A 27,653-nucleotide genomic window follows, 5' to 3' on the forward strand; every position below is an offset into this window, starting at 1 on the left:
GTGTCTTAACCTGCAGGCCAACCTTATCCTGAGTTTTCTACCTTTGGGAAAGGTAAATTCTGTCTCTGTTTTTAGAGAAGTGACAGATTCAAGCCAACACATGATTGGAAATAATGCGAATACCTTGTTCTCTATTCCTAAAATCATAACATGGGAAAGTTGGAAGACACCTTTCTAAGCACCTCTCGTCCTCCCCAAAGATGAAAACCCAGGATCCAAGAAGAAAGTGCCCCAGGTGACAGTGAGTTATGGGAAGAATGAGGACTCAGTCTCTAACTTCCATTGTCTTTAGAGTTTTTGCTTTATTCACCTCGATTTTCTTTCTTTGTTTCACAGATTCTTTTTATCTTCTGAAGCTCTTCAGCAATTTGAGATCAATAAAGAGAGGCAGAAAAGGCCACGTCTGCTCAGTGTAATATACCTGTTTCCTTCTCTGTGAATTATTTTCACATTGGATCTTGTCTCCTATATTCTAACCAGTTTTCAGTCTTCATGAGAAGGCACACAGGTTAAGAAAAGAAACCATCAAACCATAATCCTAATATCATAAGCAGATGGTGTCCCATCCTCTCTTTTGCTATTGTTGAAAACAAACTGCTTGACCTGAGCAGGAAGACCATGAGAAGGACTTACAGAAAAATAAGCTGGAATTATAAACTGGTGAAGATTGTTGCATTTGCATGGCAACAAAAATTCCTGATGGAAATTCATGAAGACCACGGTTATACAAAAAGAGGAGCATGTAAAGTGATCCTAAGTGGGCAAGGAATATGGGAGTGGGTAATGGTGAGCCACCCCAAGGTGATGGAAAAGATTATCGAGATGAAAGTAACCTTGGGAGCTGGGAATGAGTGCTCCATTGCAACAGGTGGGAAGAAAGCACAATATACAATCAGATGGAACAGATTGAAAGGTGACGCCATTCAAGTGTGAATGTCACCAAATGCATTGTACAACTGTAAGGAAAAGGAGCCCTGTCTCCCATTCCTTAGTCCATGACTGAACACCAACAGAATTCAAGAGCAAAGGTTTGTAAGGCTGTAAATTACATGCGTACACACACACACACACACACACACACGCTTACCTTAAACAGCAAAGGGGAGGGATGGAAAATGTGATAAATTAGGGGTCATTCTCTATAGGGGAAACTGACTATTTTGTAGAAGCACTAACAAGATGCTATATCATCAGTTTCTATTTTAAAGTGATGAAGGGAGGCAAAGCCTGCCTTTGGAGTAAAGGGGGGAAAACAATTGATCACTGCTTTTTATTGTTAGCTTCCCATGGTTGAACCGTTCACTGATAGAATTGGTTCAACTCCAAGATGCTGTCTTAAAAACAATTATTGTTTTCCACTAAAACACAACTGCAGCAGAAAACATTAATTTAATTGATAACTGCCTAAGTGCTTCAGGATCAAGAATGTATTTTCCCCTCATCTTTGGTTTTATAAAACAGCAGAAAGGGACAAGGATAATAAGCAGCAGAAATCATAAAACAAAAGATTTGAGGGAAAATTGGCAAAGATAAGGCTAACATTGGCCAGGATTGGGAATCAAACGAAAGGCTGGTGGTAGACTTTTAAAGCACATTACAAAACAGTTTTTTTCCACACTTGACTAATTTATTTAGATTCTAGAATTGAAATAGTAATCCTGTTGGTTTCCATGGCTTGTTTCTGGCTTCCTTTGCCATTTATGCCACACCATCCATCATCCACAAATGCCTTCTTCATTCTTTCTCTCTCTTATCACTAAATGAAGGAGTCAGCCTCTAAGCCAGGGTCTATCCCTATTCCTGATCCATTCTTTAGAAACAAAACCATCTGGATATCTTCCCACCATCGTTTAACTTCATGTGCACTCTGTTTATTCATTGACCTCATGTTTATTGAGTGTCTGTGACGTGCCAGACTCCTTGTCAGCTAAATGCAAAGAATAAAATGGGACACAAGGGAGATGAAGTTCTTGTCTTCAAAAGGCTTAAACTTAATGATGGAAGCAGTCAAAGTGCAATAAGGGGAGAGACATAGGGAGCTTTATCTAGTAGCTTTATCCTGCTGAGGATTCAATTGGATACTGTGGGTTGACTCTGCAAAAGAGATGCTGAAGTACTAATGCCTGGCATCTGTGATCTTGCTTGTTTTTTTGTAACCTCATTTGCAGATATCATTCAAACTAGCTTAGAGGAAGGTGGCGCTTCAAACTCAACGACTAGTATGGTCCACAGACAAACACTGAGAGAAGATGTCTCTGTCAAGATGGAAGCAGGAACTGGAGTTACGTTTTTATAAGCAAGGAATGCCAAGGGTTACCCGAAACCACTGGAAACTAGCAGAAGCAAGCAGATTCTTCCCTAAAACGTTTGCAGGGATCATAGCCTAGTTAAGACCTTTTAAAACTGTTTAAAACTAATAGACTCTAGAAATGTGAGAACAAATAAGAGAACAAATAACTCTCTGTTATTTTAAGCCATCGACTTTGTGGTTGTTAGGGTTAGTCCAGAAATTTATAACTAAGATGCTAAGCCCATGCATTCCCTCTAGTAATTCCCTAACTTACAGATGCATTGTTCAAAAGATATCCACAGAGTCAATCATGCTAGAGGCACCATCAACTCCAGAAAGCAACTCTTCTAAGACAAGGAAAACAGATTTTTGAGATTCACATCTTTTCTCTACTTTCAAAGGAAGACAGCAGTTTATTCAGACACCCCTTTTCTCATCATGCCATATGGTAGCTTTTCTTTCCAGAGGTGGTCAAGCTCACACCCACAAATGAAAATGATCTCAGATCTAGAAACATTATGATAATTTATTGTGAACAAGTCCAAGTCATAAAGTCTCAGTGGAACCATTTTTTTTTATTGGCCCAAACTACCACTGTTCTATTACCATGAAATCAAGAAGGATGTCTTGACCTTATCTAAGCATGCACCATGTGCTAAGTGATACGGGAAAAAAACAAAGAAATGACCCTTATATTAAAATGGTGGCAACTTAATGTTTACACAGGTGATTTATATGCATGAAAATCAAGAGAATAGTACAAATCAGAATGTAATGAGGTGTTAAATCACATAAGGCAGAATATAAGAGTGTACTGCATTTCTGTAAAAAGAAAAGTTTAGGTGGGTTAATTTGGTTGAGAATTCTTTTGGTGAAAAGTCAGCTTTGGGCTGGGTTGGGATACGAAGTTAAAGTCCCCCAAACCCCTCAAGGTTCCTCACTCAACAGAGGCACACAGACCCATCTACAGCCATACCTGCCTACTTGAGTTCATGCCAACAGATGTCATTTCAAATGCATAATTCTTAATTCATAGTTATTGGATGAAGATATATCTGAAAATATTTAACAGCTGACATCAGGAGACTCTAACATTCTGTTAAATGTTTGCTGTGCCCAATCTCTTGTGCTCATTTCCTTTTTTAAAAAGATCTTATTTTATTTGAAAAGCAGTAAGACAGAAAGCTAGATGGAGGGACAGACAAAGAGAAGGGGGGAGAGAAAGAAGAAAGGGAAGTGGGGCGAAGAGAGACAGCGAGAAAGAGGATGTGTGTGTAAATCTACATGTGGGGCTCGGCAGCGTGGCCTAGTGGCTAAGGTCCTCGCCTTGATCCCATATGGCTGCTGGTTCTAATCCCGGCAGCTCCACTTCCTCTCTATCTCTCCTCCTCTCAGTATATCTGACTTTGTAATAAAAATAAAATAAATCTTAAAAAAAAAAACTACATGTGTATTTGCTGCTTCCCCCCCTCCCCCAAAGCTAGTAACGAGTTCAGAACTCAATTAGGGCCTTCTATATATTGGCAAGGACCCAGAAACAAAACATACCAGTGTTGCCTCATGCAGTGCACATCAGTACTCAATTGAACTGAAAAATCAGGAGGAGCAGTCAGGACTGGCACCAGGCACAATAAAATGGCATGCAGGGGTTCCAAGTGGCCAATTCACTGCTACAACAAATCTCCACACCTTTTACTTATGTTTTAAAAATGTTTTCTATTTATCAAAAGGAAAAAACCTAGCACATAGTTTAAAGAATCCAGTACTACTACAATGTTTGGTTCAAAAATAGCAATCTTTTTTCGTTACCGTCAATTTCTTCCTTCCCAGCAAGCAATCACATTTACCTTTTTTAGTTGATTATTTTGGTATTTATTTCCAGTTCTATAAATAATGCACAAGTGCTGCTATTTCTTTCATTTTCAGGCATTATCTAGTAACTTGTTCCTACACAAGATGCAGACTGGGACTTTTTCCTGCACCTGCCCAGGATACACACGTACACTTTGTGCACCCTTCCACTTGACAGAATGCTTGGATAGCTATTCCATATTTATATGATGATGGCCATTTGAGTGCTACTCATGGCTGAGGACAAAGTAAATGGTGACTACTTTTCATTTCTTTTATTTTCTGAAGTTGTCTTTCTAGGATTTATTCAAGTTTTTGTTTTCTTATCCCTCTCTGTAGAGACTGATTGGTTCGTGCCAGATTCATTTTGTGCTGCTTACTAAGCAGGCATCTTCTGGTAAGTTATTTAACCTGTCTGTGTCAGTGTCTTCATCCATTCAACAGAAACCAACGGTAACAATATGAACTCACAGCGTAAGGTTGACAATGTCCTCCAGCCACAGAAACACTAGGAAAGAGTACACTATAGCCACATGCAGTTGACTCACTCACTATGGTGAACAACAGGGTTCCTGGGGTGCTTGAGGACAAGAGAGTTAGGAAGGGCTTGGTGTTCTTGGGGAATGGGCAGGGGGTGATTCTAGGATTTGGTTTCTCAGTATGTTGTTTTTCTTTTCTGTAGAGAAATCTGGTTAGAAGGGATCAAATCAGTAATTAGTAAATACACAACCATCACTTGTTTTCACTTAGGCAGGATGACACGCTGCATTTTTGTGTTTTGGACAGTGTGGTGCTTTGAGTATATTCCCCAAGGGATCATACATTGGGAGTTTGGCCTCCCAGGTGGCGGTACTGAGACCCAGTAAGGACATTTAAGAAGTGGACTCTGGTGCCCCTTGCACTGGCAGCATTCCGCACTGAGTGCTGGCTCCAGTCCTGGCTTTTCCCCTTTTCTGATCCTGTGCCCTGTTGATACATCTAGGAAACAGACAAGATAGCCACTTGTGTGGCAGACCTGATTGGATTTCCAGGTTGCTGGCTATGATTTAGCTCATGCCCGGCCATTGTAGTCAACCAGAATATGGGAGAGTTTCTTTTACGCTGTAATTCTGCCTTTTAAATATGTTAATAAATAGATACTAAGTAGAAGAGGTGAGCTCAAATAGAGATTAAAAGATTGGCCCCTCTGCCTTCCTCTGGCCATGTGATCTCCCTCCTGCTTGCTCTCCTGCCATTGCTGTGCCAGCTGCCATGAAGTGATGAAGCCAACCACAACCTCACAAGAGCCAGTGGTGTGATGTCTGGAATTTTAGCCTCTAAAACTGTGAGCCCACTAAACCTCTCACCTTTTTATTACCCAGCCTTAGGTATTTCATAAGGACGAATAATGGGTAAATAGAGACAATGACCTTGCTTGTATTTACGTTTAGGCAACACACAAATTGGACTAGTTTTTGTTTGCTCTTACATTTTCACACTCACGGATGTCCTTGCTGAGCGACCATGTTCTGGGAAAATGCTGGGAGTGGCAGTCCAGCTCATAGCCATGCCTAAACCTCCCTAATAATCCCCAGGGTCAACAGCTATCTCAGTGTTTCTTCGTACTGAGGATTAAAGGAGTGACAAGCCACAAAAATTATGACAATGGTTGTCATAGAACCTTCTAAAAGTTCATGTTACATGACCCCAAAAGCAGAGGCAAGAGAAGCCAAAATCTGAAAACATCTATACATCAAAGCACATCATGCATAGCCTAAAAAGGCAGCCCAAGGAAGTACAGAAATATTAGTTAATATCTACTTGGTGGAGGGATGATATTCAGAATGGGAAGGACTCCTTCACCTCAGCAATAATAAGACAATGACTGAAAATGCTGTGAAAAACCTAAACATGCATAGCATTATAGAAGACACACAAGCAGTCAATACAAGCATGTGGATTCTCAGTGTCACCAACCATCACAGACAGGCAAACCAAATGTACAATGAGATATCACTTCATACTGATCGGACTAGCTGTTAAAAACAAAACCAAACAAAAATAGAAAATAGCAAGCATTAGCGAAGAAGGGGGAATGAAACCTCTGTGTACTGCTGGTGGGAATGTAAAATGGTAGAACTGCTGTGGAAAATAACTGGGCAGTTTCTCAAAAGATTAAGCTTAGAATTGAACAAATTTGGGTCTGGTGTTGTGGCTACCACCTTTGACACTGGCATTCTATATAGGAACCAGTTTGAATCCAGCCTGCTCCACTTCTGAATTATCTCCCTGATACTGTGCCTGCGAGACAGCACAAGATGACTCAAAGGGTTGGGCTGATGCACCCATGTGGGAGACTCGGACAAAACCTGACGGAGGCCCTAAGCTTCCAGCTTCAGCCTGACTCAGCTGTGGTCATTGTGGCTGTTGGGAGAATAAAGCACCAGATGGAAGATTTGTGTCTGCCTTTCTCCCTCTCTCTCACTCTCTGCCTTTCGCTTCCCTTCTCTCCTTCTCTCCCTCCCTTCCTCACTCCCTCTCTCTCTTTCATTAACTGTGCATTTCAAATAAGTAAAATAGATCTTCTGAAACCCCCACCAAATCAGGTTTAATCTTTGTATATATGCATACAAATCAAGTCAAAGAGCAGAACAGGTATTGGTACACAGATGTTCACAGTAGTATTATTTACAACACTTAAAGCATGAAAACAACACACATGTGCAGTGATAGTTGAGTGAGTAAAAAACATATGAAAGACACATAAAGTGGGATTTATAACTTGGGATCAAAATGGAAGAGATTCTGAGCCATGTTACAAGGTGAACTAATCATGAGGAAGTCATGTAAAGTGAAAGAAGCTGGTCTCAAAAGTATGGCTCCATAATTCCACCTATAAAATAATAATCAAATTCATGGAATTAAGAATAAAAATGATGGTTTCTAGGAGGTTAGTAGAAGGGACTTAACATTGAATGGGCACAGAGTTTCTGTTTGGTTTGGGGAGGATGGAAATGTTCAAACGGATGGTCATGATAGTTTCATAGCAACATGACTATAGTCAACACTGTATGACTGAACACATAACAAGGGTAAATTTCCTGTTGAAGAAGCATTTACCAAATTAGAGATAAATAACATAAAACCAAACCTCTGATCCAATCGTCTAAACTTCTTTTCAAGATATGTAGCTGATTCAGTATTCTTTGGGAGTTACAGACATTTATTAATGTTTTGTACATAAAATACTGAGAGAGAGATTTGGTTCCACAAGCCACAGCACAATAGTCAAACTACTATTTGAGACTAAACTGTACAGACGTGGGAGTTTACACTCTTTAAGAACAGTTATTCTGGGGCCAGTGCTGTGGTGTAGTGGGTAAAACCACACATGACATCAGCATTCTAAATAGGTGCTGGTTCGAGTCCTGGCTGCTCCACTTCTGATCTAGCTCTTCGCTAATGTGTCTGGAAAGGCAGCAGAGGATCGTCCAAGTGCTTAGACTCCTATCACCAATGTATGAGACCTGGAGGAAGCTCCTGGTCTCTGATGTGCCCAGTTCTGGCTGTTGTGGCCTTTTGGAAAGTGAATCAGCTGTGGAAGATTTCCCCACCCTTTCTGTCTCCCCCCACTAGCTCTCTACAACTCTGGCTTTCATAGAAATAGATATATTTTTAAAAGGAGTACAATCATTTTTCATTGTTTGGGGGGAATTGGTCCAAGGGATACATCTGGGACTGCAGCTATAATTTCTGTTGAAATGGTTTTGATAAAATAAATAGAGCTTTTGATCCAACAGAGAATTGACACGTCTCTAAGAAGGGACTAGAGCTACTTTTTAAAATGAGTACTGAATATAATGCAGGAAGCTAGCCAGAATTAATGTGTAATTTTTAAGGGAATTTGGATTATGCTGAAGATCTGAATAATAGCTGTTAGGGCAGGAAATTGTTAAGTGATGCTCTGTGATTACCAATGTCTGTGCTTGCCTAGGACATCCTTTTGTTTGTACCAGGAAGCCAGCGACAAAGCTGGAGAGGTGGGATGTACACAATGACTATCGACCCTGGGCTTCTCGTCAATAGCAGGATTATTTGCTGAGGAGGGGCAGTTCTCTGTTGCCTGTCATTTACATGCTGCACATCTCCCCAGGAATTACCTCTCTCTCGACTCTGCGCTCATCTGTACTGTGGTACAGAAGGTGGTCCCCCACCCTACTTGGCTAGAAATTGCTGGGCTTACAAATCATTACATCCTTATGCATACAGGAGGGAATGTGGGTGTACTCTGTGCGAAAGTACCAAGGAAATGATGGCACAGTCTGACCTCTGTTGCCATGTTGCCAGGCAAGTCAGAAGGGCCATCAGAATCCTGAGGGTGCTATCTGTCCCCAGTTCTCCGAATGAGAAATGACCTTGTTGGAAAGACCAAGGTGAGGTGTAACTGGGAGCCTTTAGCCCTTGTACTAGAGCTTTGCTTTCTCCTGTAGGTGGGATCACATTCAGTATTTTCAACCAGAGCACAGAATCATCTGGAGGTAGTAACACAGCCAGTGCATTTCCAAATCAAGACCCCCAGGTCAACTTTTAAAAATGACAACCCACGTTTAATATAACATCTTCACTCTTCATCATCCATATCAATGTGCTATATAAATGAGGGAAGGAGAGGGAAAGGAAGATCAAAGAGGGAAGGAGAATTCATTATTAGCCAAATAGATCAACAATGTACAGAACGATTTTGCACAACGGGCATCATTTGCTTTAGAAGGTAAGAACATTTAGAGCATATATGAGAGAAACTTCTGTACAAAAACCAAGCCACATAAGGGGAAGCAGTTTCACCAGTTAAAAAAAAATATCTATTTTTATGGGCTGCCTTCTTTCTCCTCCCCAATCCAGACACATGGATGGTGGGAGGGGTCCTGTGGAAGAGGCTGCCCTAAGAGGTACCTTTGTTTCTTAAGGGGACACCGGCTCTCACCTCCATGTGGCTGTCAAGACAAATTTGTCGCACGGACCATTTGCTTTTCAGGTTTTATGTTTGTGACTATACAGTCTCAGAGTTGGCTGGTGCCCATAAGTTTGAGTTACAAGCAATGGTATTTTGAAGTCTATTTTCCACAGGACACACACTTTATAAAGCCCATTAGTAGATCTGAGGATTGTCTGTTGCTCAAGTTTCATCCTTGGCTGCTAATTTGTGGCTATTCATAGAACTTCAAAAATTTTTATTCATTTGGGGCCAGCATGATGACTCAATTGTCTAATCCTCTGCCAGTAAGAGCTGGCATACCATATGGACACTAGTTCGTATCCTTGTTGTACCACTTCCCATCTAGCTCCCCCTTATGGCCTGGGAAAGCAACAAAGGATAGCATAAAACCCTGGGACTCTGTCACAAGTGAAAGACCTGGAAGAAGCTCCTGGCTTTGGATTGGTTCAATTCCAGCCATTGCAGGCATTTAGGGTGTGAATCAACGAATGGGAGATCTTCCTATTTCTCCTTCCCTCTGTAAATCTGCCTTTCCAATAAAAATACATAAACATTTTAAAATTCTAGTCATTTAATTAATTTCTTTGGAAGACAGAGAGAGGAAGAGAGAGAGGGAAAGGGGAAGAGAGAAAGGCAGAGAAGCAGAGAGTGGGAAGTAGAGTGAAAAAGTGGGTGGGGAGATAGGGAAGAGGATGGGAGAGGAGAGAAGAGAAGAGGAGAAAAAACAATGGATATGGAAAGATTACACTTCTAATCACTGGTTCACTCTGAACCCATGACTCTGATCTGGGATATTGGTGTTCCAAGTGGTGTCTTAGTTGTGCCAAATGCCTCCTCCTGTAGAAATCATTTTAAGGAAAAATGACTCTCTGTAGCTTATTTGGAGAATTGAGAAATGAGATTAGGAAATTAGCATATACATTATAGGATGCTACTAAAAACTCAGTTATCTAGAATGCACACTTGACCTTTATGTGCAATTTCTTTCTGGCTTCACTTTTAGAACTCAAATAAATTTCCTGAAGCAAATGATTCAGTTTTGACTCATAATTATGCTGCCTATTTCTTCTACCATTTCCCTTTTTGCTTTTGTTTCCAGGAAGCTAGAACCACACTTCACGTCTGCTTTAAAAAATAAGAGCTTTATAGCTATGGGCATGTACACATTCACACACACATATACGTGTATGCATGTGCATACACATGTATATTCACACACAAGTATACACATATGTATTTTTCACTCCTCAGATCTTTCCTTAACTCTTACTGTTTTATTTAATTATAATTTGGAGGGTTTGGAGGTTGGCTGTAAAGTAAAATGTTGCTTATTTTGCTCAAAGTTCTGGTCCAAGAACAGAGCCCATGTCTAGTGACGGTCTTGCTGGGTCACCACATGGCAAGAGACAAGGAAAGTGTGTGAGAGTCTGTGTGTCTGTTTATGGTTTCAAAAGCTATTATTGGATAGCTGGTTAGAGCTGATCCAACTCTATCACAGCCAGAAAAAAATTTGGGATCAACAATGAAAGAACCACATTTGCAGAATATGTTTTGAAGAAGAGCTTCAATAAAAAGAGATTACAAATAACACAGACAAACCAAAAACTAGCTGTGATGGGGACAGAAAGAAGGAAGGAAGCATGCTGCTCCTGTTGTTACTGTGTGCAGCTATCCTCTACCGTTCCTATCCTACTCCGCAGTTGAGGATGCCAACCTGCTATAGAAAATGCTGGAAACTTAAAATAAGAGGCCTGAGGAGAATGCCTGAAGGAAGAACTTCAGGAAGGAGATGAAGAGATCTGCAAAGAGCAGAGAGACTTTGAAGGCCAGTGGAACAAGAGAGAGGAGCAAAGTACATAGCCCCTGACTGGTACTGCTCACCACTCCTTCCCTATCTCCTAGCTGATAGAAGCTATCATGCCAGGAAATGGTAAGCGTAACACATCACAATCCTACTACCATAGCCGATGAGTAGCCCTAACTGCGGCAGAATCATGCAGCCGTACCTAATTGCAACTCCACTCTAGAAGGCCAAATGGAGTCCAAGCAGTCACTGCTTTAAAGAAGGAATTTGCATTGTCTCACTCTGAATGCAAAGTGTCAGCTGATCTATTCCACCTGCCACAGGGGAAAGCAAGCAGCCTTTTGCTTTCAGCTGCCACCAGAGACAGCAAGGATGTCTTCTGGGGCAGTACGTAGGCCCCTGTGACTCCTACAACTAGGAGACTTCTGGGTTCATGCCCTGGAGCTCCACTTCCTCGCTCTGTGCTATCCAGTGAAGTTCCCCCTTGACTTCTGGGGATGGTCACCAGCAGCTGCCAAAACACAGTGGAAGAGGCCTATTCTTAGGGGAGTCCTTTCTGGAACTCTTCCCACTGGGTCCTGGGAGCCAGTGCATAGTCCCTGGCATCACTGTTGCACGCCATGTGGGCACTGGGACAGTCCCTTCTGTGCTGTTTGACTCTGGGAATGTCACTCCCAGTGCTATAAGCCAGTACAGCTGACACTTGCTCTATGAGACCTGTGTGTGGACTCCATTGTTTTCCACAGCTCCTGCACCATGACTCCTAGTATTATATTCCTCAGAGTTATCAGCATGTACCCTATGGGACACAGAGAAGGACCCACAAACATTCCAGTTTTCTAGACCTATACCAGTGTACACTGTTCGGCATAAACTGTATTCACTCTGTGTGTTTGAGACAAGGTCCCCTTAACATCTCTCAGTGCTGAGACATGGTATCCTTGTGATTCAAGCGTGATTGTCAGTTACACCTACACAGCAGACACTGCAGAAGGCCATATCCACATTCCATAATTGGAGGACCAAGAGAATCAGTGCCACAGCCCTAGCATCAATCAGGCTTGTCGGGTAGACCAGGGGAACAACCCCTGCTGCATTGCACAAAAGTGGTTAGAGCCATGAAAACACTCATGCATTTAAACTTAATTCTCTGGGGACTACAGATACACATCTTTGGAAGCTCATGTCTACTTTAAAAGTAACTTTATTACTTTCACAAATTACTGCAGACGAGATGCCCGTGGCACTTGTATATTCTGCTGATAGCATTGAAATCAACATTAAGAGGTTACATTTCTGGGCTCATCCAGAATCAATGGCAAATCAACAACTTGAGTGATACTCCCAGTTCTATCTAAGTAAAAGTCTTTTCCAGTGAAATCTTTCCTGTAAAATTAAGACTGCTATGAAGAGGCACAGATGTCAATATGGGCATTCTGGAACATGAAGAAGCAAGGAAGCATGGGATCTCCACAAGAACTAAACATTGCTTAAGAAGCAGACCCTGGTCTGAAGGACATCTGTGAAAATACCTACAAAAGAATTCAAAATAATAAAACCAAAAGGCCTCGATGAAATGTAAGAAAACACAGCTTAAACATGAGGAGAGCAATAGATGGCAGGAATGACAAATTCAATGAAGAGATAAAATCACTAAAAAGAACTCAACAGACATTCTGGAGGTGAAAACTTCACACAGTAAAGCACAAAGTACAACATAGCACTTCAACAGCAGAAGAAATTTACTGGAAGAAAGAATTTTTGATTTGGAGGACAAGCCTTCGAAATAGCCCATGCAGATAAAAAATAAAAATAATCTGAAAAAAACGATGAAAGCCTAGTTGACATATGTAATACCATGAGCTGAACAAATATTAGTATGGCAGGGATACTTGAAGAAGAGGAGGATAAAACTATTGAGAACCAACTGAATGAAATAACAGGTAAAAGCTCCCCAAGTCTCAAGAGAGACATGGATATCTAAGCACAGGAAGCTCAAAGACATCGAAGGAGCCCAAATCCATAAGACACGCTGTTGTAAGCCAGGCTGATGATATCCAAAGATAAGGAAACAATCAAAGATAGAGTAACAGAAAAATGAAAAGTTACATATGAAGGACAACCAGTTAGACTAACAGCAGTTTTCTTGGGAGAAAACCAACAGGCCTGCAGAGTGGGATCATATATTTAATGTCTTAAAAAAAAAAACAAAAAAACAAAAACAACTTCCAACCAATACTCCTATATTAAAATTTGTCCTTTTTTTAGGCATGGAGAAACAGAGCATTATTTTTAGGCAAGAAAAACAGAGAATTCATCAAGACAAACCTACTTATAAGAAATATTGCAATCCGACATTGTGTTTTAGTGGGTAATACCATCGCCTCCTATGATGACATCCCATATGGGCACTAGTTTATGTCCTGGCTGCTTCAGTGACGATGGCCTTTGAAAAGCAGCAGCAGGTGGTCCAAGCATTTGGGTCTCTGCTATCCACTTGGGAGATCTGGATGAAAGTTTTGGTTCCAGGTTTTGGACTGGTCCAATCTTGGCCACTGCGGCACATCTGGGAAGTGAATCAGTAGATAGATGAAAGCTCTCTCTTTCTCTCTCTGTTTCTTTCTCCCTCTCTCTGAGTAACTATGACTTTTAAATAAATAGAAACAAATAATTCTGGAAGAGACACCTACATGAGCAGTACAAATATCATGAAGCACGTGAAAAGAACAAATTTATGGGCATAATCAGTAAACAGTCAACAAAATGAAAGGAATTATTTATTTTCTATTAATATTATCTTCAAATGTAAATGGATTAAATCTCAGCCAGAAGATATAGATTGGTTGAACAGAGAAACAAACAACAAAAAAAATCCAAACCCAATCTATATTCTGCCTATGGCAAACTAACTTCACAGGTAAAGGTACACATAGAATTGAAGAGCTGGAAAAATATATCACATATACAGTACATGAAAAGCAAAACAAATGGAAGTAGGAGTATTATCAACCAAAACAAACTTTAAAACTGTAAACAGAGACAAAGGAGGAGATCATATATTGATAAAAGGTCAACCTATAAATTTTTACCATTATCAGTGAATATGTATACAACACAAGACCTCTTGGATATATAAAGTTAGTATTATTAGATCCACAAGGATACATCAGAGTTGAACTGTGCCATTAAGCAAATGGACCTAACAGGCATTTACAGAAGGTTTCACCTAATCACTTTGGAATGCACTTTATTTTCACTAGCACATGAAACATTTTCTGGGATAGAACATGTGTGAGGCCACAAATCAAGTTTCAGTTTATCTATAAAGACTGAAATTATGCCATGTATCTTCTCTGGCTACAAAAAAAAAAAAACTAAGTCAACAAGAATAACAAAAAATTTACAAATGCATGGAAACTTAACTAGATGCTATTGACTGGCCAATGGATAGCTGAACAAATGAAAAAAATATATATATATAACAACAAGGTCTTGGAACAAATGAAAATGAAAACAAAGCACATAAAAACCTGTGGGATAACATAAAAGAAGCTTATATCAATATGTTCACATTTAAAAGAGAAAGATCTCAAATGAACAATCCAAATACACATGATAAGGACTTAGAAAAAAAAGAGTAAACCAAGAGAAAAGTTAGCAAGAGAGGCAAATAGTAACAATCAGAGAGAAAATAAGTAAAATTGAATTGATTTTTTGAATTAATTTTTACAATTCATTCAATTCCGATTTTTTAAAACAAAGCTGTTTTTTGAGAAAAACTTAAAAGCAGAATGACAGGGAAAAAAAGAAAGAAAAATCACAAATCAATAAAATCAGAGATGAAAAAGTTGTTAAAATGGATACCATAGGCATAAAGAGGTTCAAAAGAAACTATTACAAACAAGTTACACTCACAAATCAGAAAACTTTGACGAAAAAGATAAATTCCTGTGTAGAGAAACCTACAGGCACTAAATTAGGAAGATAAAATTGAACAATCACGTTGCAGCTGTAACTACCATTTACTTATACGAGTTAAGGACCCGATAGCCTTGCTGCCATAACATCTGAAGAAGAACTGACCTCACGGCGTCTCAAACTGCTCCAAAATACTGAAATGGATTGACGTATGCCAAATAGCTTTTATGATGCCATAGCATTCAATGATCAAAACCAGCAGACACAACATAAAAAGATAACCAATACCCTGGATGAAAATGTTCTCAATCAAGTATTAGCTAACATCAAAAAGGTAACATATCATGATCACATATTTATCTTAAAGATGCAAATGATTCATTTCAAGATCAATAGATACTATAGATCACATCAACAGAATGAAGAACAAAACTGTATGACCATTTCAATAGATGCAGGAAAACATTTGGTAAGAAGCATTCATCATCCCTTTGTGATAAAAACCCTCAACAGATCAGACATGGAAGGAATTACTTAGTTATCTTCCTTGTATGGTATCTCTGAAATTCATGAAATGTGTTGTTTTAATATTAATAAAAATTAAAACAAAGCAAAACAAAAACCATTAAAACCAAACAAAACTCAACGGGTCACTAGGGAATGCTTAAAGGTGTTGAATATGTCTATTTCCTTAACTGTCGTGGTGCTGTTACAAGTGTTTGTCCAAACTAATCAAATTAAGGTGAGCCAATTCCTTGGAGTATAGTATGGCTGACTGCCTATTTTCTGCCTCATATGCAGATGGCAAAGAGCAAACCCTCCTTGAAAGGCATTCTCACACTTCCATCTGCAAGAGCCTCCATTACTCTGCTGTTGGGATCCAGATTCTTTTTCCAGATGAGTGATTTCATAGGATTTGAAATAATGCTACAGTATGCAGGAAACAACCTGGCAGCTAATGTGCTCTGGTAGAAGGTCAGAACACAGGATGCGCTCAGCTTGCTAGCAGAAAGCAGTCGAGAGCGAGGAGCATACCTCTAGTGAGCATCTCACTGGCTGTACCTAGGCATCTACTTGATTGGCACAGACTAAGGGTTAGAGTAATTTGGCTCCAGAGGTGGCGAGGTTTAGCACCATCCACTGAAGAATGAACTATGGCCATAGAAAATAATGACAGCGAAGCCACAGAGTTGATGTTTTGCTGTTTGAGAAGGTTTTCATGTTGGACAAAAACATTTTCATGCCTGAAGTTTATACCTGATTTGTCTCTTTACAACAAGGGCTCTCTGGGCAGAAATTGTGTTCTCTGACTCTCCTAATGAAAGATTTCACATCAAATAACAGCAGCAACTGTAATCGTTGTGCAGGAAATGATTTTTTTTAACTGTGGCCAATGGGATGAATGTGTCAGAGAACGCTTTATTTCACCAAAGCAGGAGACAAAGACCAAACTGGGATGTAGTCTTCAAGACACAAAGTCATTGCCAAGACCAACTTAAAAAAAAATTCTGCAATTAACCAGCTAAACAGTACACCACTAAGCTCATGGGTGCTTTGCGCTTTGACATCTGAAAAAATTCAGCTCCTTTCATCAAACTCAATTCAGAACACTCAGGCACAGCTCTGCACTTAGTATCTTCTGTGTCAAACTCTATTTTCAATCCTTTATGTCAAATTTAAATTCATGCCAACTGCATTCAGATCTCAATAGAATCCCCAATTTGCCCTGGACCCCAAATCCATTCCACAACAAACGCACAAACATGAGAAAATGCATAGCCGAACCTGATTCGTTCTCATTTAAGCTAAGTTACAGTCAAGGATTTTTCAATGTCTGACTGTTGACCAGAGCTTTAACACATTCTCAGATAAACATCCACTGAAAACAACGGTATTGCATAATTGGGTCTTCAACCTTCAATTGAACAAATTGTATCGGCACAGCTCTTATTTGTGATGAAAATAGACCCTCAGATTTTCTGTTATCTCTCTTGTGTTACTGAAGCTTAAATCACTATCAGTCTTAAGTGAGCTGAACAAATTGGTGAGTGATGAAAGATGGACAAATTTGACTCTGAATACAAAGATCCGTTGTGTCCACCAAAATGAGGTCTTGATTAGTCATAAAGCCAATAATAATACCGTATCAACAACTGAACAATCTGATATAATATCCAAATGAAATGAAATCACTCACCATGTTATCACTAAGAAAACATTCTGGAAGATCCCTGATAGAAGAACTGAACCCATTCACGAGAGTCATCTTTGCTTGGCTATCCAAATAAGCATAGAAGGATGTAGCATTTAAAAGCTCATTTTCCCTTAATAATTGTCTGTGTTTTACAAAAAAGCTATCAGCAGGTGCACCTCATTTCAAAAGGCTCTTGTCCTTCATAATACAATATTCATCACAATTACATAGTATGAAATAAAATGCATCAAAAACATAAGCAAGTATGGTTCAATTAAAAGCAACATAATCTGCAGCAAAAAAAAAAGTATGGCTCTGAAGCTAAAATAAGGCTTCAATGAGAGAAAAAAGGGAATGTATTTCTACATATTTTTAATTATATAGAATTTCCTCAAACATGATTTTTCATAATATATTCCATTAAGTTAACATCATATTTGAAGAAAAAGCATTTTCCGATTTCATTTTAAGCCTGATTTTGAGCAATTACAGTGTCATTGTTCCGCGGTAGAAAGGTTGAATTCATTTACTGTGTGGTTATGCTAGTTATGATTGATGTCTCTTCTCCAAATGATAAACCAATCACCCCAATGATGTAATGTCATTTTAAGAGTGCCATAATCACATTTCTCTCAAACTAGGAGCTCTGATGAGTTCTAATAAAGATTTATGGTAGATTAAAGGCCTTCATAATATCAACAATGGATTGCTCATTTGATGAGAGATTTGATTAGGTAATTTTTTTTGAAAAAGAATATGAGTTTACTAAATATATCAGGACTGGCTTTGAAGAAGGGCATGGGCCATCGTAAGTAGCAGTCCATCATTCCATCCCCGGAATGAATCATCTTAACTGTATTTGGGAGGCCCCCTTTGATTGTAAAGGTTGAGGCCAGTGGAGGCATACATTCACAGATGGAGCTGAAACACAGCCACATGCAGGGGCACTCGTGGCATGGGAAGCCCTGAATTGCTTTTGACAGAATTTGTTAATGAACATTGTGAAAGGCCAATTTAGAAGATAACTCCTAAGCCTTTGGGTCAGGAGCAATTAATTTCTGCCAACATGGATATTTAAACTCAAGATATTATCCACTCCTATGTCCCTATGTCCACATGAATGCATTGTCCACAGGATAAACCAAAACAAGGCATGATTATTGCTGATCACAGGTAATTCCTCTTAACATTTAAAGAACAGCAGTTGAAACAGTAGCTACAAAATCTTCAAATGTGGGGCAGAATTTTATGTCTAATGCCTGTGTTCTTTGGGTGTGAAAACCAAAATCAGGACGATGGATTTAATGCCACATGGTCAATTTGTGAAACTCAAGTGAAGTGGCTCACAGACAGGAAAGAGGTCACCTTCAGAACACTTGAGTTGTGGCAAGACATTCAGTATTCACGTCAAGGGAACACATTCTAATCGCAAAATCATCTAAAACAAGCAAGGGAGAAGAAGTCAGAAACCAACTAACAAAAAACCGAGAGATCAGAGATGCACAGAATTTGGGAATTTGAGGGCATCCAGGGTCACTTGGCTATGACCAGAAGAGCAGTAACACAGAATTCAGTATTCCAGTGTCTCATTGCACTTCACCTTGGAGACCAGTATGGTCTCACTTGTAGCAGTAGCCAAAAACGCCTTCTGCTGAAGCTCTGTTAAGATGAGCAAAACCTCTCCAGTCTCTGTGACCTTCAACAGATGTATTTGGGAAATGCCATGTTACAAAGTGACAAATGCATTTCACCTGATACCTCCCCACAACACCTTTGCTCCAGATCTTGTTTGAACATTGTCATTTCTGCTGGAGAATCAAGAGTGTCACGCACAAAACACCACATATTCAGACACCACAGAGTTTCCTTACCACTGCTGGAGGCTTGCTGGGGCCCTGAGCATGCTCTGAGCAGGTATGAATTGGGGGAGAATTCCTCATCAGGGTTGGTATCCATGATTTGATGGGAGGTATTGCTGTCTAGCAATGGCATCTGGCAGCTAACTGGTGGAGGATTATGGGAGCTAGGCAGCTGAGCAGATGGGAGGAGGCTAGACGAGGATGTAGGTGGAATGGGACGACCTGGGAAAGAGGACAGAGGGGTCAAAGGTCAGTAATGAATGTCATGAGAGCATCCCAAGAACGTTACATTGAAACCACCTCACGATACAGAGAGTTCACAAAATGAAATGCTCCAGGTGCATTTTATAGAGTGGTTTGATGTTTTTCCAATAATAAAAGTTTATATTATTGGTAGTTGCACATTTTTGGAAGAGGGCAAGAACCAACATTCATGTTTACACCCGAAGTGGAAGCAGTCAGGAAAGTTTCCATTTCCGTTTGCCTCCTCTGCAGCTAAGTTCTCATCATCTCTCATCTTGCTGGTCTTTCTGCCTCTACACTGGCCATATTCTACACTGGCCTTGTTCTTTCTCCATAGCAACAAGAAGGATATTTTCAAAGAGAAATTAGGCCACATCACTCACCTGCTTTATATCTTCCAATGGCTTCCCATTGCATAGAAAGGGAAATTAAAGCTTATTTGCATGGCCTACAAGTCTTGCCCACCCTGGCTCCTAGCTGCCTCTCCAATTTACTATTCACCAGGACCCTTAGAAGTCTCCACTTGGTCCATTTCTTCTCCAGCCAACCTTGCTGCTTTTATTTCTATAGCTTGAACATGCCAAGTGATCACATCTTGAGGGCTTTTGTATCTCCCAACCTTCTTGGAGCGATATTTCCCATTACCCCACAAATGCAAATATTCACAAGCCTACTTCTCTTCAATCAGGCTTTCCAGCTTTCTCGAAAGCTGCCTATTTCATACCTGTTCTAATCCATTTTGATTAAATTTCTTCATAGCCATTATCGCAGTGTGAAGGCAAGTACCTTGTCTATTTTACCCAATGTAATTCTAAAGATTCAGTGAATGAATGAACATGCCATATGGATTACAATCAAATTCATTAGTTTGGGGTACAAGTTTAGGAAAGGAGAAAAGGGTAACACTTATATCCCCAATAAGTGGGCCAATGTTCCCACTCTCTTCATAGATATGCTATTCCTGTCCTCAGTTTAATGGGGAGGCAGAGAGACAAACAAACAGTTTCAGGAACATATTAATAAAAAGTAAGATGCCTGCAGTTCATGACATGGTCCTGTGGGGACTGAAAGCCAAAAGTGTATTCCTAGGGAAGGGGAGAGAGGAGTTCAAAAACCTTCAAAAAAGAGAAAAGAGAGACTTCCAGCCTAATAATGCTGTGGATGGGAGTAAGAAAATGACAAGGGAGCTAAGACAATTTTAAAGCTTAAATCTATGGACTCTTGCTCAGTATATCTTGAAATGGAGATGAATCATCCCTGAAATGTATCAGTGGATAAATAGATTCGATTTGAAAAATTCCATTCATGCAGAGCTGTCTGGGAGCCACATAAGGCATGTCATTCTTGCCAAGAGCTCTGGCAAGAGTGCTCAGGACATAGCAGAATGCCATCACAACCAACACGAATGTTTAAACAACTCCAATCCCAGTAAGTCTCCTTCTAGAAATACTGCTGTTAATAGTTACTACTGTTAATAATTCCATGGCATGTTAACCCACCACCATTTATAGCGCTACTGCTCTGTGGGACGGGGAATCTTGTTTCTGCCAAAGGTCATTTTGACATCCATCACATCATTTTCAGGCCATATACAGTCATCACTCGAAAAGAGCAGACTGTTGCAGATTAATTAAATTTATTAAACTTCAAGTTCTGCCTGCAGTTGCCGTGGCAGGGCCAGATCAGATGATTTTTGTCAGCCTTATATAGCCTATGGGTCTCCATCCCTCCTCCTGGACCATCTTCTTTAATCCCAAGAACAATAGCGCCCCATACAGTCCCATAAAATGACACAGTAACATATTCCCACTTCAGAGATGAAAAAGCCGAAGCACAGAGATGCTTGTTTGCATTGTTAGCTAAGTGACCAGGGCCAGAAGTCAAACTTGGGTTTGCTTATTCCAAAACCCACCCTCTAACCACTCTACATGGTGCTTGCCCAAACAGCACAGGAACAGAAAAGGATGAAAGTGACATCAAAGGGCCTGGGATATTTATGGGGGAATCATGCTTCTAGGCTCCCATCTCCCAATCCCAAGGCACTCTCCAGATTTCAAATAAGAAATATGTCCTTGAATAACCATTTATAGCAGCTGTCCTTTGACAGAGTTCAAAGTTTTCTCGTAATTTTGTTATGAAGTTCAAAGCGACTGTTTCATAGCAGTGTCACCCTGTGTCTTTTATATGGCTCCTGAACGTGGAGGGGTTCTGCCCAGGCTCTGTGAAGTCTGCGTTGACGTCTACTTAGCAGCAAGGCCCTGGGAAGAACAGGCTTTAACTCATAATCAATAGGCTTTAAAGTTTGTGTTCTTGAAGCCTATCTGAGACTGCGCGTGGAAGAACAAGGATGGCTGGAAGCCAATTTTTAAATTCTTTTGAGTGACTGAGGTGGAACTGAAGTTCAAGTGCAATTTTCCAGGAGCCTGATATGATAGTTGCTGTGAAATTGTTCTTTACATGAACTTTTTGAATTTTGTTCAGCATGAATTCATTTCATAGAGTGCAGACAGAAACTGCTTTTTAATTTATACAAATACAGACAATGGAAAAGCAGTCATAACACAATGAAAGCACTGGGGTTACTTCAGAGTATTGAGAACACACATCACACAGCTGTCTGATTCCTGTTATTCCCCAGCCCCCTTCTTGCCATGGATTGGTAGCTCCTCCAGTGTTGCTTGCTGCTACCTGTCATTACTTGGGCAGTTTCTCAGTCCTTAGATCTACCCTTAATCACATGGAATGCTGGTCTCTGTTTGCTGTATCAGTTGCTAATTTTTTTTTCATTTATGCTGCATTTTCTCCGATGATTCCAATGGACAGAAATCATTGGTATAGAGCCAGAGAGGTTCCAAAGTATGGGGAAGAAAGTTGAAACTTATAGGCCCAGTGGCTATAATCTTCACCTTGCATGTGCCAGGATCCCATATGGGTGCTGGTTCTAATCCCGGCAGCTCCGCTTCCCATCATGCTCCCTGCTTGCGGCCTGGGAAAGCAGAAGAGGATAGCCCAAGGTCATGGGAGACTCAGAAGCTCCTGGCTTCAGACTGGCACAATTCCAGCCATTGCGACCACATGGAGAGTGAATCAGCAGATGGATGATCTTCCTCTCTGTATGTTTTACTTTCCAATAAGATAAAATTTAAAAAAAAATTTTAAAGAAACTTACACTGAATCACATTACAGCCCACGATTTCCTACAGAAATACTTAGAGTGAGGTGGATATGCCACCAGACATTATACACTTATGTGGCTTCCATTTTACCTACTACAGGAGCCCCCTGACCATTATACTGTCCTAGAATTTCTATTCTTGAATGGCTATAGATTTCCCCAGCAACTATGCACAAAACTAGGTTTTAGTGACCTTTAGAAAAAGCAACAAATAAACAACAAAAAAACACATAAAGACAGCAATGTCACTCATTAAAATCAGCAATTCTTCTGGATATGTGGGTATATGCATTACATATTTATGTCTGATGTGTGTGCATGAATGTGCACATGTGTAAGTATATATCTGCGCACTAATGAGTATATGTGTGTACATGTGTGAGTAGGTGCGTGCAGTTTTATATGTGACTGTGCCTGCAAGCCATCATATGTGTGTGTGTGTGAATGTATACTGGATCTGTGTATATTGTATGTATTTATGTTATTTACATGTGTGTTGGTGTATTGGTATGTGAGTATGTGTTTGTATGGGATTGTAGGCACATGTGAGTACACACAGTGATTATATATGCATATCTGCATGTAAGTGCATTTATGTATGCATATTTTAAGATCCTCATGAATGAAGGAATTTCCCACCCCCTTAACATGGGAATTAATTCAGGCTTTGTCATTTACCTTCTTACACGTGCACAAGACTTTGTGGTAGTTCCAACTCATGAATATTATCTGACTGAAGGATGGCCTGAAAACATGTCCTGACTCGGAAACATGGACAGCGGCTGTTTGGAAAGCATGCTGACAAGAATTCTGAGGTAGTACTTGATTTAGCAGTCACCAGTGGCGTCTTCAGTTCATAAACTGATGGACATGAGAGGTGTGGTTGTGGAGCAGACGATCAATGCTAGCTTTCCCTGATCAAGATCCTCACTCCCCCAAATTTGGGTCACCCCTGAAAACTTCTTCCTCCTCACCCATGGTTGATGCAGTATGGCCCTAACACCCGTTGTCCTCATGACAGCCTCATCCCTCCCCTTCCCTGGACATAGCTTCAGACATAGTTTTTCTAGATCTGAGGACTACAATCTCCTCTCTATTCTAAAGTAATACACATGATCTGTGGAACTACTGCTCTGTCTGACTGTTTTTAGTATAATTACTAGTTTGTGATGGAAGGTATGCAGCAGATAAGTTCCTCAAATTTATCCCAGTTTCTTCTTTTTCATTCACAAGGTTAATGGCAAGAAGATATTTACAGTTGTGTATAGATAAGTCATAACTACTTAATGGGAAGATGGGATGTCAAGATACTTGGCGAAAGAGAGAGACATGATCAGGAAACAATAAAAAAAACACAAAAATTAAAAATAGCACTGGTAATAATAGCATTCCAAAGTTCACATTGCAATCCAATTCCGTGCTAATGCCCAGGGATAAGCAGTGGAGATGGCTCAAGTGTTTGGATCACTGCTATTCATGTAGGGGACCTGAAGGAAGTTCCTGGCTCTGACCTTGGCCTGGCTCACACCTGGCCTTTGTGGCCATTTGGGCAGTAAATCAGTAAATGGAAGATCTCTCTGTTTCTTTTCCTGTCTCTGTAACTGATTTTAAATAAACATATAAGTATTAAAAAATTCAAAAAACAAATTAATAGGTTCAATGGCCTGACTACCAATTACATACGCATGTTTTTTCTGTTTGAATAAGCTAGGTAATTAGTATCTCTTTACTTCTTTACTGTTCACAACTTTTGTATGACCAAGGTGAGCACTATTGTTTTCCTCATTTAGAGATAAAGGAACTGCAGCTTCAAGGGGATAGCTCTCCAAATGCTGCATTGGTAGCAAGCAGCAAATCAAATTTTAGCCTGGGGCTCAAGTCTGAAAAGATTGGTGCACTATACTATTCCCACATACTATGCAAGAGTGGTTGTTAAAAAATGAATAACATGTGAAACTCATGGGTTCCCTTCTGGAATACACGGAAGAGCATCCCAAAGCAGATAATTAACCATGGGCAGAGATGAGGTACTCCCTGGAAACAGCTGCATTGACTGCTTACACAGAATAAATGATCTGCAAGGATACAAAAAAAATTGAGTGAAAAACTGAAAACCCTCTGTGGTTTCCTAAATTCAAAGACTTCATGAAACTAGGACTTTGGGTAAAAGTTGAGCATTGCAAAAGGACATAGGCAAAACTGATTGGCAGATGGAAACAATCCTCTTCATGGAATTTCTCAGTATTTGCTACTACTCCAGGTGTCTGACAGTCTCAGGTGAGATGAGTCTCTCTCAATTGGGCACATTTTGGTCCAGTAGTAACACAGGGCAACGTTTGGATACACTTTCGGTGTCACAGTGAATGGGGGAAGGGTGCTACTGGCATCTAATGGGTAGAGATCCAGTTGTGGTTAAACATCTTGACAAAAAGGCATAGGATGGTCTCAAGGAATTACCCAGCTTAGCAAGTCAGTAGCACCAAGGCTGAGAAACCTGGGGTAGCACCGCATGTGTGACAGCATTAGATAAGGATACTTTTATACTACCGGTTCAATTTTTAAGTAGCTATTTTTTTCAACTGATAAGAATTGGGCAGGTATTAGACGTTAAATTTCGAGCTGCCAGATCTTTCCTCCCCATCCAAGAAAGTAAACTTAAATTACCATTGGGGAATTTCAGTCAGAGAGCAACAAATTCTCAGCGCAAGGTTAATTAGTCATGAGGGAAGTTTCAGCCTGCCTTTTTCCAGAGGTGGGAAAGACCAGTTCTGTCAAGAGACAGTTGAGCTACTTATACAGAGTCCAGCGGTTCCAGGTACAACATCCCAGCTTGGTGCGAGGTTACTGAATCTCACGTGAGGCATTTTCATTACAACCTCTTATGTCTTCTCAATGAGGCAGTATCAGACTAAGTGGGTTTGCTCTCTTCCACATCACCCCATTTAAAATTTTTATTTTTACAGCAGAAGACCTAATTGCCCTCTTCATTCACACTTCACTGAACTCACTAAAGCCCAGTTAAGCATTTTCTTGAAAACAAATCGTTTTCAGATGGCCCTGGCAAAACTATCCTGATTGTGCACAAGCCAATATGCATAATTTATTGTGAGGATGGGAGGCTGTTGGATTTGCCCCAGTTTAAAGGGCCTCACGCAGGAGGGAAAGCATGAACTATCATCATGGCTGAGGATTCTATGCATTTGGGTGTTGTTGCTGCATCTCAACAACAACTTGCACGTTTATCTATCACCTTCCTGAAGCCATTTCACCTTGGGAGGTGTCAAATATAGATCAAGCTTGTAGACATAGAGCACAGCTTATTTTTGGACTAATGTGATTTCTATAATGTTCCGAATGCTAGGCCTTTAATATTCATGAGGAGAAATTCAGGGAAATCTGTGCAGCTTCCTCTTGCGAGGACACAAATCAATTCAATCCGTAGTGACACAACTGTTTATCAAAAGGCAAAGAACCTTCTGATACCTTTTGATCAGATATTCCTAAACGCTTGACAAATATCATAATTATGTCTCCCATCTTCCCTAAGATGAAGCAGTATTATCAGGGGGCGATGTAGGGGATCTTAGACTAGTGTTGTAAGTAGAATTTTGTTCTGGACAAGCTCCATGTCTGCACGGTTGAATATGTGTAGCTAATGAGCGTTGGAAATATGGCTAGAGGAACTATGGAACCAGCTATTTGATTTTATTGATTTTTAATTGGCTTAAGTTTATATGCTCACAGTGAGCTAGTGAATACTGCACCGGAAAGCATCATCTACATATGGTTCTAACTTCCAGTGATTGGTTTATCTTGGGTCTCTATTTCTCACCTCCATACCAGAACCAACAAAAGTATGAATGTACAAGTTTATTCTTTGTTCCAACACTCTCACAATGCTCCACAACCTACAGTTCAAATTCCTGTGTAACAGGTCTAGCCACTTTTATTCTGTAGATTCTAAACCAAAACAACTGTGCAGCTCACTATGTATCTTTCCCATTTTTCTTTCCCTCTTGCCCACCTTTCATTGTGGGGCTCAGTCTTTTTCTGAAAATTTCCTTAAAGACTTAGATCAAGCATCCATCATCTTTATTTTTCCAGTTGCCCTATCCATTGTTGCCCAGCATGTACTTCTAGCATCATATTGATACCATGCTAGTCATTGTAGATGTACAAATGTCTGATTGATTCTTAGACTATTTCTTTGGGTAGAAATTGTGAACTATAAATCCTTGCTTTTCAGCATCCAGCAAAGAGCCTTCACAAAACGCACAGGGTCATGAGTCATTGACTGTTGGAATAATATCTACACTTACTAGAACTGAATGATGCTTGCATTGACTATCGCAATGAATATTGACTATTATCTCTGGTTTTAGGCATCTTATAGGATGTAGGTATTGTATGGAAAAGAGTTGTTTTTGAAAATGCATGTTGTTTTAATTAAGCATTCTAAAACTATTAATTCACTTCTTCTTTTGATACTCAAATGACGAAAGATGAGTTTGTCGCCACCTTGCAGGAAAAGCTAATTATTAGATTTATTAAGAGACAGTATGTCAGTCCACAAGACGGCAGTATTAGGAGGGATTTACAAGAGTGGTGGTGTGACAACACTTTCTGGCACATTTTCAGACTTCAGAATCTAACCTCTGTGTAAGCTGTGATTCCACTCTAATTATAAAAGCTTCCTGCCCCAGGGAACTACTTGGGAGATGTTGGACATTATCTAACAACGTAAGATGAAAGTGCTTAACTGGGTGGGCAATGCAGTCAGTTACCAAGTTGTCTCCTTATGGCATTTTTTTTCTTGCCCTCCTGGAACCCATATTACATCATCAGAAGAACTTGGTTGTAGGGAAAACCTCTACGTGATGATTTAAAGAAATTACATGGCCATTCCCAGACGTATTTTTCAAAGACAGGTGCTGGAAAGCATATCTTCCATGATGCACGGGGAAATAATCCTACTCACTTATATGTTTCCTTCATGAGGTTCCTATTATAAGGAGACAACATTGCCATCTGCTAAGACTGACTGAGCTCTTCAGAAACACCAGGCATTATATTTAAGACCTTTACATTTATTATTATACTGAGTCTCCAAAGAACCCATTGTAGTGGGTGATGTTACTCTCATCTTACAGAGGAGTGAACTCCAGAAGAGGTAAGCTGGTTAAGAGAAATATTTTGAACATTATCATTCTGACTCTATAACTTATACCACATGGAACAGGAAATGATAATAGAATTTAATTAGCATTCATACTATCAAAATGCCAGTTGCAGACAAGACTATGTAACTGGCAATGAAATCAGACCAAAGTTCAAATCTTGATTC

The 27,653-nt window shown here is 40.0% G+C and overlaps 1 protein-coding gene across 1 annotated transcript in view; it reads right to left on the reverse strand.

The window, feature by feature from the left end:
- Positions 1-19,897, reverse strand: part of TENM2 (teneurin transmembrane protein 2) — a 344,410-nt gene extending 324,513 nt beyond the window's left edge. The window contains exons 1-3 of the mRNA XM_058677877.1: positions 19,859-19,897; positions 19,333-19,459; positions 18,904-19,113 (exon numbers count right to left, since the gene is read on the reverse strand). Coding sequence (XP_058533860.1) covers positions 18,904-19,113; positions 19,333-19,459; positions 19,859-19,897 — 376 coding nt within the window. The remainder of the gene's footprint in view (positions 1-18,903; positions 19,114-19,332; positions 19,460-19,858) is intronic.
- Positions 19,898-27,653: the final 7,756 nt, after the last annotated feature.

This window comes from Ochotona princeps, chromosome 19 (assembly GCF_030435755.1).
Source record: "Ochotona princeps isolate mOchPri1 chromosome 19, mOchPri1.hap1, whole genome shotgun sequence".
Classification (NCBI taxonomy): domain Eukaryota; kingdom Metazoa; phylum Chordata; class Mammalia; order Lagomorpha; family Ochotonidae; genus Ochotona; species Ochotona princeps.